The 13,121-nt window shown below is 37.6% G+C and overlaps 1 protein-coding gene across 2 annotated transcripts in view; it reads left to right on the forward strand.

Moving 5' to 3' along the window:
* The window catches only part of PTPN13 (protein tyrosine phosphatase non-receptor type 13), an 83,138-nt gene that overhangs the window by 33,128 nt on the left and 36,889 nt on the right, over positions 1 to 13,121 (forward strand). For both annotated transcript variants that reach the window (XM_057379636.1, XM_057379637.1), the window contains exons 7-8: positions 5,098 to 5,193; positions 6,834 to 6,933. In XM_057379636.1, coding sequence (XP_057235619.1) covers positions 5,098 to 5,193; positions 6,834 to 6,933 — 196 coding nt within the window. The remainder of the gene's footprint in view (positions 1 to 5,097; positions 5,194 to 6,833; positions 6,934 to 13,121) is intronic.

Consider the following 13,121-nt stretch of genomic DNA (forward strand, 5'->3'; position numbering starts at 1 on the left):
TGTTTAGCTGAGAAGGTTGCAGTTAGGGAAATGCCTGGATTTTAAATGCGTTCTTAGTTTGAAGTTATATTTTTGAATAAGGCACAATTTCTGCAACTAATCAGTAGCTGTTGGTCGCAAATTTATCCCAGCAAATTAAGTCCCAGAGATTTGAATTTGGGAGTTTCTGTAGAAGTGGGTTAAATGGAAGATTGAATTTAGGGAGAAAAAAGGAATAGTTGCTTTACAAAGTACTGTGAATTTATTGAAGTGAACATACTTTCTTTTTTCTTGAATTATTTTTTCTGGGTTACTGAGTTCACTGTGGGCCATTCCAGTCATCCACAATGGCACATCTGTCTGGATGTGAAAGCAAGGAAGGAGCAGTTTGCACATGTCTCAGGATCATTGTGGTACAGTATGATTTAAATTCAGTGGTGGCAGAATAGATTCTCATGTGGTTGGTATGCCCAGTGAGGATAAAGTTCAGGTAGAACAATACTTAGAAATAATTTTAATGAATCTGAGAGGTAGGATAACAAACTGATACTATTGCAGTCAGAAAATTTCAGTTGCTGGTTTTGCTRAGATGATGGAAGTTGGCTTTTCAAGGAAGAAGATGTCTGTAAAGTACAAGTACTGTGTCATCAGCAGCTATTACTTTGTGCTGAATTACACARCTTACCATTAGGTAGCAAACCAGTTCATACAGCTGTATAATTGCACAGCAGAATGGCATCTGCTTTATTTCATCTGTCAAGCTTTCAGCAGCTCACACAGTCTGAGATTATCAATTTTTAGTCAATACATTATATTCTCAATTGGATAAAGCATTTAAATTAACACAAGCAAGCAACTCTGTTGGGCCCTTGTTAGTTTACATACTTTATCCCAGATGGCATGATCCAGGTCCAGGAAAGAAGGGTGTCTTTCTAAATGCAGGACTCTTGGGGTCTTACCAGATGCTGGCGTTGCTACTGTTCACCTTAGTGATTTCTTTCCAGCCTAGCACTAGAAGTGTGTGTTCCCTGCAGTTGTACAAGGCTACATTTTTCTCTGTAGAATTAGTCCTGCATCAGACTGGGCTCCCCAGGGGTTGCCTGGATGGCTGGTGGCTTGGCCTGCATGTGCAATACAGCTTTTTCATGTAGAGCATGAGTGGTGGAAATCTTGCAAGTTAAAATGAGCCTGCTCACCTGGAAGTCTGAATGGATTCGTTGCCTTTGTAAGTTGTTGGATGTGCATCCTTACCATGAATTTGAACTCTGTCTCTGGATCTCTATGTCTTTCCTGTTAAACCTATGCTGCCTGATGTAAGGTAATTAAAATTTTCTTAGATGAAAAGAGTAAATATGAGTATAACCTATTGATTAAACTCATGGGAAAGAAGTGAGTCCTAGCCTCTCCTGAAGGACAGTTAATGTATTTTAAATGGTATTATAGTACCCCCTCCTGTAATAGACACCCACCATTGAACTTCAAAGGGCAAACAAGTCATGAAAATGTCGGTTTAATTCTGCCGCCTTCTCTGTGCAGCCAGAAAGAATTCTGTAATGATGTGTATTTGAAAACCTGTGTATCTGATGTGACTTGTGCTCAGAATAATGAAATTCCAAGCTGACTGTGGTTCTGATTTCTGTTGAAGTTGGCTGAGGTGAGGCTCTCTGTAAGTGACTTGTCTGGGCTTGCACGTCTCGCCTTGCGTAAATAGCGTGTTTTGTTATTTTGTGCTGTGCGAGGTGCCTGGAAGGTTGTGCTCTGCTGGTTTTGATAGGGAATTTGAAAAAGCACCACTGCAGCACAAAGATTCTTCCAAGTTGTAATGCTTCATTTGCATCATGGATCTACCGCATGTTAACTTGGATTATTAGTACAAGTTTTATATATCCATTTTGTTACAAACTCTTATAAAGTGCTTAAACTGAGGTTTATTTTTCTACTAAGGTATGGAATAGTTCATGGTGTTCTGTTAAGAGACTGTAGTCTAAACACTGAAATGTTAAGGAGGGTAACTGATACAATTATTTTTGCTCAGTGTTTATAGAAGTTATATCAATTCTGAAGTCTCTCTTCAGTCACCAGAAATTTTAAAAAGAACAATGCATAAAAACCCAAGAAACTAAGACAAGAAACCAAGACCATTTAGAATTTTCAGGGAAAACTGTAAATATGGGAGAAAAGTTGCTTTATTGTTGTCTTTAGCTTTTGTTGTCGTTTTCAGCTCCTTCACAGACAGACAGACAGACTAGAAGTTTGTCCTTATTTTTGAAAMTTCTATATGAAAAGCTAAACTTTAATTTGATCCCAGAACTGGGACTCWGTGACCTTTGGAAGCTGACTCTTAATTAGAAGCTTAGCTTGGACATTATCCAAGTGCCTTCTTTGAAGTTAAATCCTAATATGATACGTTAGAATTGAGGAGAACTTGCTGGAGGAGAGGCGAGAGCATAAATTATTTGGATGACTATGTGAGCATTATAGATATTCTCAATATTTACATTTTAATTGAGTGTTTGCAGTTCTGCAGTGCGTATTCTGTCTGTGCCCCAGAAAACAAGGCACTTGGTGAAGAGGGAGTGCAGTTTGGGGGGGTTGTGTGGGGAACATACACAGACATTTGTATAGACCAGCAGAGAACTGGAAGGCAATTGGCAAAGAGAAGATGCCCCAGCAGCAAACAGTTCCACAGCTGTAAATGTTTTCTCTAAACTGAGCAAAATTAATACAAATCTAGARGATTTACAGTGGCATTTCAGGACGTAGCATCTTAATTGCCTTTAAACTTTTGCTTGATAGTCATCAGCACAGCCCTGCATGGAAAGGTTGTTCATGGAAAGGTTGAGAAGAATACCTTTGCTCTTGTTATTGGGTTAATTTGTATGGTMTTGATTAGTGAGAAGGATGTGACAAGCCAGGAGTGTGGTCCTGTCTCCAGCTTTACTGGTGAATAGGTTTGAGCCTTGCTGGGCCTTGTGGGGGTCTGTGACAACGTTGAGATGAACCAGGTCTGGAAATGTTGCTTTATGTTTCTTGGCTCATGGACTTCTTGGCRTACAGCATGGCACCAGCTCCTGCTAACAGGATGAGTCAGGAGAAGTCAAACACCCTGCAGAGTCCCATATCACGGCACCACCTACAAACTTTTCTCGTGGTTTAAATACATATTTCTGTTTCACCACTTTTTTTTTTTCCTTCAAAATTTAATGTCTTGAAGAACCAGAATGGGGGCATAATTTGTGTGCAATTTGAGAAGCCCAGGCTGCTGACTAAGTGGAAAAAAAAAAGTCTGTTTAAAATTTCATGTCATATTTTATTGTTCCCTTTCCATCATCCTGCTTCAAAGTCAGTTCAGCAGACTTGAAAAACCTACGGCTAATAAAATACTGGGAAACAAGAGATCTGGTTTTAGTTAAACATTTCAGTACTGTAGCTCCAGTATCATGTTTGGATTGGTGCCTCACTTGAAGGGCTGGGAGCACTTTAAAAACACATCTCCAAAAGCTACCCACTGAATTTGGTTTTTATTTCCCATGGTAGGCAAGTAATTGCTAGACTGGGGGCAGATTTCTTTGTTGTAAAATCCAGAATGCTGAAAGTAGCCATTGTGAAAGATTGAAGTAACCTCACTGCTCCCACACAGCCCCACTGGACTCTTTTCATCTTACTGTAGGTCCATATTGCTCCTTTCTGAGAGTAGTGTGAAATGTTCTTTGGATTAATTGGGTTTTATCCTGCTAAACTGAAACAAAGATGAGCTGGTGAGAGCTGTTGGTTTCATAAATTGATTTGCAACTTTGCTTGCCTTTTCCAGTTTTCTTAAAAATCCTTGCACAGCCCAAGTGAGCTGGGTAGAAATGGGGCAAATATTGTCTTTTAAAGAGGAAGGTTTTGGAAGCAGTCCTAAGCAAATGTTAACTAGTCTTTAGTTCTTGGTGTACTGCATTATGTTACTACTTCTCATGCCTTTTTCCTAGCTGGAATTTTTCCTACTTCTGTAGGAAGTCTAAATGAGTAGTGTTATTRACTAGCCTCTGATTTAACAAAAGTTATGCAGCAGGTTTATTTTTCCCTCAGAATTTTTYTTCAGACATTTTGTTTTCTGGATGTGGGAAGTTGGAACTTCCGATTTCCTTTTTGTAGCCTCCAGACATATGTGCCCATGTATTCCCCATTTTGTATCCTTGCATTGCATATTCCTTGCTGTAGTGACTGGCACTTGTTTCCACAGCAGGTACATGTGTTTTTTCCATGTCACTGCTTTTGTTTTCAAAAGCATTAACTACAGTCAGACCAGAAACAGCCTTCTGCAAACAGAGACACCTGGAGTTTGCTCTCACATTGACAGTGAAGCACTGAAAGTATTCCCAAGATGTGGAGACTCTTTTTTGTGTGTTCTGCTTTTATGTACATTCTGTGGGTGGTTGTTGGCTTGTGCTTAGGAAAGTTCTGGGGGATGGTTGCAGATGTCAAGTACATACCCCCTTCAGTGGAGTCCTTTGCTCCAGTTCTGTTATTTACATAATCCCCTGAGAGTAGCAACTGAGACTGCTGTATTGATTTCTCATCACATCCGTTTAGCTGTTCTGGTTAATTAAATATCCTTTAGGGGCTTACTAATTGATTGTTAATCATATTTCGTGGATGTCAAAGATGWGCTGAATTATAATTTTCCAGTGCTTGCTTTGTCCCTGTGGATATTTTTCTTTTTAGCTTGTAAAGGAATCGGGGACTGAGTTCTGGTGATTGCTTTTTAGGTGCAAGAGGTGCACTCCAAATGTTTACACCTGTTTTGTTKGCAGGAGGGATCTGTTTTTGTCTTGCGTTTCATTGGAGTTTCTTYCATACTAGTTTTAACTTGGAAGTGATGTTGAGAAAGGTTCAGAGGAGGTGGCTGTGTTGGGATAGCCAAGAGGGGCCAGGCTGACCACAGAACCCTCAGGCTATGGGAGCATAATGGGGCTGCACAGCATCCCCTGGGTGTTTGCTTTTAGACTCTGTAGCTACAGACAGGCATTTTAAAATGGTTTGAAAAGATTTCAAAATTTTCAAATGTTTGGTTTTGATTTTTACCTTATGATTGTTGCTTTCTTCTTCTGATACCCTGATTTAAACTTTCAGAGCCTTTGAGAAGGTACAAATCTTACCACAGTGATGTTTATAGTACATCGAGTGAGAGTCCATCTGTTATTTCTTCWGAACCAGATTTCAGGCAAGGTAAGCCCTGTGTTTAAAAACCAACCAACCAAAACCACAAAGAAACAAAAAACTTAGAGAAAAAAGTATGAGATGAAAAACAGACCCCAAAAATTTTTAGTAGGAGTCTTGGTAATTGCCCTGATGCAAAATAAGATGATGAAGTTACAACATCATGTACAGATCAGCGTAATTGGCAGTCTGTTCAGAAATGGGTTTGGCATTTAGCACTCTGGGAGGGAATTTGGTAGGAAAAGCTGGAAATAGTTAACTTTTTACTAGWCATGCTTTTTCAAATAATATGCTGCCTTCAGAGGCAAAAAAATGGAGTTGTTAGTACACAGTAAGAGTGAATTACAGAAGCTTTATATGGGACCTCTATAATATAATTATATCAGTGGTTTTCACTATGAGGGTTAAGTGCTTTATAAATTATATGGCAAGGATTTCAGTATAATGCAAAAGTACTACATTGTATAGGCTGTTTGTATGATAAATTCAAGTCATTTTTATTAAATCCACAGCTTGGAAAAGCAGGAGATGGTACAAAGGATTGTTTGTTAATGTATGGCAGGAAGAATCATCTTTGCAGAATCATTGTAAGAAAGGGAGACAAATAATTTGGTGAAAATTGGGAAAGAAAACAGCAGTGAGGAAGCTGGAGTACAGCTGCTCTGTGTGTATTCTGTATGCASAGAATTCCAGCTCAGCCTCCATGTACTTGCTGCTCTCTCAATCTTCTTAGTCACTGTCTGTCCTTCTGTTYACTGAGCCAGAAGCCTGAGGAGCAGTAGCAAGTATTGAAGCTCCTGTAATTTCCCTTTGCTTGCTTGCAATTTAGAACAGACTATTTATATGTTCTAGTCCAAAGTCAACAACTCCTGAGTTTGTACAGGTGAGATAGAGCTGYCTTTTGCCTTCCAGTAATGGTAGATTTGAGCTCAGTGAAATGACTGACAAAAAGAAATGTTTCTAAATCAATGTGGCTGCAAGAGCTCTTCTCCCAGCTCTCTTTACTGAGGATACAGTAAGAGGGGGAAGTGTAGTACTTCGCAAAATCAAGCTCAAAGTGTAGCACCTTAGGTGCTGCTACAGGAGGATCTCTCAGCAAAAACTGTAACTTTACAAAGAGAATCACAGGTTAATATATTTCCAAAAGAAAAAAAAATTGTAAGTTGTAATGAGTACTCAGGTTCCAGGGATAATAATTAGGAGCTCAGATAYAGCTTTCTTAACTCCTTTCTTGTGTATTCAGTGCACAGTTAACTATCTGCTTTCTTTCTGTTATGGAATGGTTTTGTATGATGTCCCTGCCATGTATTTGTCTTGACTTGTGGCTGAAAAGAAATGTGTGTGATGTATGAAATGTGTGTCTATGCAATTGTGTGGGGTTTTATTGTGATTTTTTTAGGCCCTCCTTAGTATTCTTCTTCGAAGGACTATCAACTCTTTTTGGTAGGGTAAAACTGTAAGAGCTTTGAAAACTGAAATCAGTTTCATAACACTAGTTTGTTTGATACTGTAATGCCATTGTGCAGAACACAGGAATTTGATTCCTTCTGAGTAATCTCATATGACTGATAAATCCTTGAGTTTTAGATGGGATTACTCTGTGTGCTTTGTTGCCCAGTCAGGTATTAATTTGTCTTTTGRTTTGCTAGTGAGAAGAAATGAAGGTTTCAAGAGAGATGATGCCAGTGGTGTGTTATCAGGTGCTGATGATATCTCCACATCAAGTCAAGCTAATTCTCAGAGAACAAGGTAAATGCTTTGAAAACAGTATGTCTTGGAGTGCTTTTTCTTTATCAAAGAATGTATTCTAAAACTRCAGGTGAAGCATTTCACTTCCATCCCAGCTTCTGCTTAAGATTAAAAAAAAATCTTAATGTAATACTTGACTTAAAATGGTAGTTTCATTTATTTGAATGAAAAATTAAAAGTCTCATGATGCACTGTGATGCAGAGGTAAGTTGGGAGTCCACATTTAATTCCCATGTTTAATGGAGACTGAGTTGAACTCTATCAATTTGTTCTATTTGTCAGAAGGTATGGGGCTATGTTCTGCTTGGAAATATCTAATTATTTCTTAATTATACTTTCCTAAAATAAAGTTTTTGAAACTATTGATATTAATACAGATTTGTGGGGTTTTTTTCCATTTTGTAAGGAAATGGTAGCATGGTTATTTCCTTGAAGTGAAAAGCCATACATTTGGTTAGTAATTCTGGCAAACACTTAGTTCACTTAGTTTTGTGTTTTGATAAATTTTTTAATACCTTAGCATTTATAAATTAGGCCAATTCAGTGACAGTTTATACTTTTTCAAAACTACTTTGCTATGCTGTGTATGCAAATACCACATCTCTTTGGTTTTCATCATTTTGATGAATGCCATTCATCACAGTTTTAAAAAGCAGGTTCTGCCTTGAACATCACCTTAATGCAGCATCTTTTTACAGCAGAAGCATATCCTGCCATACTTGTTTTGTTTTGAGAATGGCTCCACTCTAAAGGTTTGAAAATTTTTATTGACATTGACCTTTTGGATTTAAAACTTTCTTCTGGTCTCTGCCAGATACATAATCACCTTGGAATATTTTATCAACATGATACAGATAGTTTTTGTAGCAAGGGGTGGAAATTAAAGACACATCTCTTTCTTTCCCTCTTCCCTCATCACAATCACAAAAACAAAGCCTTCTCTTGGGAGTTTTTTGCTTTATATGCCCTAGAACAGGAGAAATATTGATGCTGTGTTTGATATTCTAGGATATTTGTATGTTTTTGGCATAAGTTGGAGGGCAATCCTGCTCTATCCAATTAAAGAAACTTGMAAGTGTGTGAAGATGGGAACTGTGTCTGGTGATGTGACAAGGCTGACGAATGTGTCCTCCACATTTGATTAATTCAAATGTGCAGTTAATTGGGCTTAGAGCCATTCTTTGAACATGGAGATGAAAATAAGTGAGTGTCTGCCCCTTGCACTATATTGTGTGCCATAAATGGGTCTGAGAGAGGCAGGATCTCAAATGAACTGTATCTCAGTGCAGGTGAGCAAGAGAAGAATTCCTTGGAGRTCTCACAGCTTTTGGTTACCTGATTTGGTGAATTGGTTTCCTTGCTGCCTGCACTTTGCCTGAGTAATGCAGTGTCGTCTAGATAACATATGTATTGGAATTTCTGGCAGGGAAGAAGTATTTAGCTGCAGCTTAACTGAGTTGCCACGGTTTTGTTGTCAGGAATGTGGTCTCTGTCCATGCAGCACCGTATGTATTAGCAGTGTCCAAGCAGTTGTGGGAATCCAGTCTSTCTTCACATTATATGTGTGCTTTTATGACAGACTTCTAAGGGTTTATAATCCATGTAACCCTGTTCAAGAACTGTACATTCTTCCTTTGCATTTCATGCTGTCTTAGCACCACACTAAAATGGCAAAGCAGACTATTGCCACTGTGTRTACAGAATGAATATATAGCTTTCTTATTTGCCTTTTTTTTTTTTTTTGTGAAAACTGCTAAGTCAACCCTCACTCTGCTTTGCCTTGACCCCAGGAAATTGCCCATTCAGCACTGTAGTTATGCTTCCAAATAAACCGGGAGTAATTTGTGGATGCTGATAGAGAGCTTTTGTTTCTATTTACAAAGTATTTCAGAAACAGAAAGTGGTATGTGGTATGTAAATGAGTCACATTGTAAATGAATCATTGTTGTAAATGAATCGGGCTTATTATGCAAGTGAAAATGCTGAGGTAAAGCAGTACATAGTTTCTCATGGTTTGTTTCACTTTATTTTATATTACTCTGTTAAGACTGGTACCTTTAATGGATGTAATTTGTAGTGTGTGAAATCTAGAAGGAATATATGTTTTGCAAGCATAGCATAGGCTTACTTACCTGTTGTGCTTAGCAACAGAATGAGYTTTACATGTATGTAACTGTACAGTCTTATCTTAAGGCTTAGTATTTTTTTAATCTCCTTTGTCCTTGACTCCTCTCTGTGGTTTTGCTAAAAGATRCCACTCTGCACTTGGACAAAAATTTCATGGTAGGTTAGCACAGATAGTTATTTACTGATTTTCATAAYTGTTTTCTCATTTTCATCAGGTGAACAAGTTTAGGGGTTTTTATTAACCTAACTACCAGGCTAGTAAGTTTATCCAAGATGAAAAAATAAGGCTGCCAGTTAGTTTTACTAATTTTTTTTTTACAGACCTACTGAGAAAAAGGACAMGCAGAATTCAGTCCTGTGGTAATACTTAGATTATACTTCTGTTAATTCTATAATTATGTATTATAATTCTGTTATTTCTGAATAGAAACAGTGTGTTCTCTCTGTCTTACCRCATGCCCTGAAAACATACCAATGCTAACAAGTGTAAAAGGAATTCCATCCAAGATGGTGMTTAGTGAAGTGGGGAATTTCTAGTAAAGTAACTTAATATTTTTATCCAGGACACTGCACGTTGCTTCTTTAAAATGTCCTATGTTGCAACACACCATGGCTTTTATAACTTCAGAAGCCTCAGGTCTYAAAATAAGATTAGTGATAACAAGTAATTCCACAGAGCAGAATCTCAGGGTTTACATGCTTTGGCTGGTCATTTGATTCCTGGATTGGGGAAGAATATGCAACTTAATCCATTACTTAAATTCCATCAGCACTTGGGAGCATCTTTCAGTGTGTCTCTTGCATTCGAGAGATACCATCTGTTCTTCAATCTGTATTAATTTTACTGCTCCTGTGACATATTCTTAGAGCTAGTCTGTTTAATTATCCACRTAATTATCCTTATAAAATTGAGTTGTAAATCAAATAGGAAGATTTGGATTTGAGGGAAGATTTTTTTCAAAGGAAGCAGCAAAGCTATTCAATGTTATCAGAAGGTGCAGCTTGTGCTGTTTGGGTGGGCTGACCTGATCTTAAATTAGCAGAAGCCATAGCCTTTCAGTATTACCTTTCTCGTGCTCTGTGACTGTTGTTATCCTTTAAGCTTCTTGGAATGCATTCCTTGTGGCAATGGCTTGTGTCTTGTTTTCCTCTCTCCTTCTTAAATTCCCTTTTTTTCCCTTTTTTTTTGCTCTTGTTTTCTTTTTCTTCCTTTACTATTTCTTCCTTTTTCTCTCTAGGAGCAGCAGCTGACATGGATCTCTTCCTTTGTTGCCTTTTCCTTCCAGTAGATTTCATTTTCATATCCTTCCTACCTTACCCAAAGACATCCATCTTTCTCAGKCTATTCCTGACCTTTCCACTGCACTAATCATTAGAGAATGCCTACCTGCTTCCCTTCTTCCAACTTCCTTCTCTGATCCAATACCTGCTAATTTCTTGGTAAGTACACCAGATGAAGAGATAATTCAATTCCCTTTTTTTCCCAAGCATCAGCCTTCCAGGTTATTGCTCCCCTACCATCTGCAGGTTAATAAGCAGCTGGGAGATTCTGGTTCACTGTCACAMTGATGAAAATACAGACTAGCAGCCAAGTACTCATCTGATGAAGCAGCACACAAAGCACACTTCTGTGATGTTATCTGTTAGGAATGGAATTTAGACTCCTTTTTAGTAATAACACTTGCATATTCAGWACTTCACAAAAGAGCCCTACCTGTATATGTCAAACAGTATTTCCTTTGCTATAGGAGAGATGCATTCCTTGACTCAGAATCTAGGGACTGAATCATGTTACTCCCCATGAAAAACTGGCAGTCTGACCAAGCCTAAGTTAAYTTTATTGACCCAGGATGCTGAAACACGCAGATTAATCCTTGGTGATAATGCTCATGTACTAAGTTAGGAAAAATTTTAAACCCTTATGTTTTTGAGCTTCCTCCACCGACACCCCACACCCACGCCAATTTTCAGAGAAATAATATATGTCAGCAAAAATGATAAAACCAACCTAATGAGAGAAACTTCTCATTGCTCCTGTTGCACAGGGCTGGATGTTTTTAGAAAGGCAAGATACGTTTCTGCAGTAGGTGTTTTCAGAGTAGCAAGTTTTTAGATAGAGCCTGTTGCAGCATGTCTGTTTCGTATGTCTTTGATAATTCATAGATATTWACGTTCAGAAAGTGTTTGTTTTTATTTCAGAGCCCATCCTTAGACCTTGATCTGAAGGGTGCTTGTGGGTGTATTTAACTTAAAGCTTTGTCAATATTCCCATATATGTCAATCCTAACAAGTTTCCTCATGGTGAAAAGCTAAYGTGCACATGTGTTGGCAGGTCTGAGGCCTTTTCTCGTGTCTTTGTCCTTTTGGGTGCACATTATTCAGTCTATTGTAATAAGAAGCAGAGGAGGGAGAAGGGAAAAATGCAATGAAAGCCTTGCACAGGGTAACAAATAACGGGCTTACATGAATAAATTTATTCTATAACTACTCTGTATCTTCCTTGAAATTTCATATGAGGAACTTTAGCATTGTTCTCTTCTTATATGTAAATCTTCTAATTTTAATGCTGGCTTTGTATCCAAAGACATTTTAGTATTAAAAGTTATGAGACTGTGCTGCACTGTGCATAACACTGGGATTCATTAGTAACTTTGTAAAAAGATGAAAACAAAATTTGAAATCATATCCACCAATTTAGCATAGACAACTGTGCTTCTTGGACAGGTGCATTTTTCACTTAGTTTATTAGCAGATTTGTCACTCATCAAACATATCTTTAGGCTCTCCTAGGGAGTAGGTACATGAATTTCATGTGTTGTTTAAAAGCCTGTATGTTACCTTACTGCAAAGAGCCATGTGTGACTGTCAATTTAGGATTACTCTGCATTTATCTGTGTTTCTAAACCTGAATATGTTAATACACACACTTCTAAACATTTCCTTTGCTTTTTCATGTTTCCCATTGCTCAGTTTGGGTGGTACACTAAACATTCGGTTTAGAAATGCCAAAAAATGGTTTTTGTGCATGCCAGCTGCCTTAGTTTCCCCTATCCATTTTTGTTTAAGAATTGCTACTGTATATTTACATTAACAGAGGGAGAAAATTGTTTTTTCTTGCCTTTTTCTTGTTTTAGGATTTGTACAGAAGGCTTGATTGGTTTATCTTTAGTTCAGGGTTTGACAGCATTTTTCTGTAAGCCTGGAATAGAGACAAAGGGAGTAGAAGTTGGTTTWATTTTTCTTAGATTTTTCTGTTCTTCACGTTTCCTAATGACTTTATTTTATTTTTCAAATTAAAAATGGCTTTTGTTCATCCAAACAGGACATTAATTTCTTTGCTTCTGTAGAGAATAAAACTGATARGATATTTGGAATCAATACTTGATGGGAAAAGAAATTGCATATATGCTGCTGTGGTTATTTTAAATATTGATGCATTTTTTTAATTTGGGTTTTTTTTTTCATTTTTTTCCTTTTGATTATTAATTTAGACTCTAGTTCAGTCATTGGTGTGGCTGTATATATCAGCCAGCCATTCTTAAGAATTTTTTTAAGAAAGGAACTGTTTTCAACAAAATAAGATTATGGAAACATTTGTGTATGATATTTAGAATGATTTAGCATATAGCATGTTAATATGTAAAYATTTATGTAAATATKTCGAGTTGCACTACTTAAGAGAAATCAGGGAATAAAAATCAGGCCCATGCAAACACAACGTTTGGAGCAATATTTACTTAAAGAAAAGTACACCGTTATTTCAGTTTTTTTCTCTAATGACATGGTTTTGAGCATGTCTTTTTCACAGTCTCCTCGTGAACACAGAAATTAGGATATTTTCAAAGCATGAATACTTTTCTTCCTCTTGTGTATCTACTAGTTTTGCACTGATTCACTGGATTTTAGAGTATTTTTTTAGACTGCAGCTGAGCCTTTATTTTCCTATGAATAAGTGTGGCAGTTCTGCAGGCAGCTGCAGAAACCTGRCGTGTTTGCATCTTTTCTGCAGCGATGGAGCTGCACAGAGGTAAACTCCTGGCTGCTGTATAAATGTGTTTCAT

Source organism: Malurus melanocephalus, unplaced genomic scaffold (genome assembly GCF_030028575.1).
Source record: "Malurus melanocephalus ecotype Western Australia unplaced genomic scaffold, MMel_1.1 scaffold_413, whole genome shotgun sequence".
Taxonomy (NCBI): Eukaryota; Metazoa; Chordata; class Aves; order Passeriformes; family Maluridae; genus Malurus; species Malurus melanocephalus.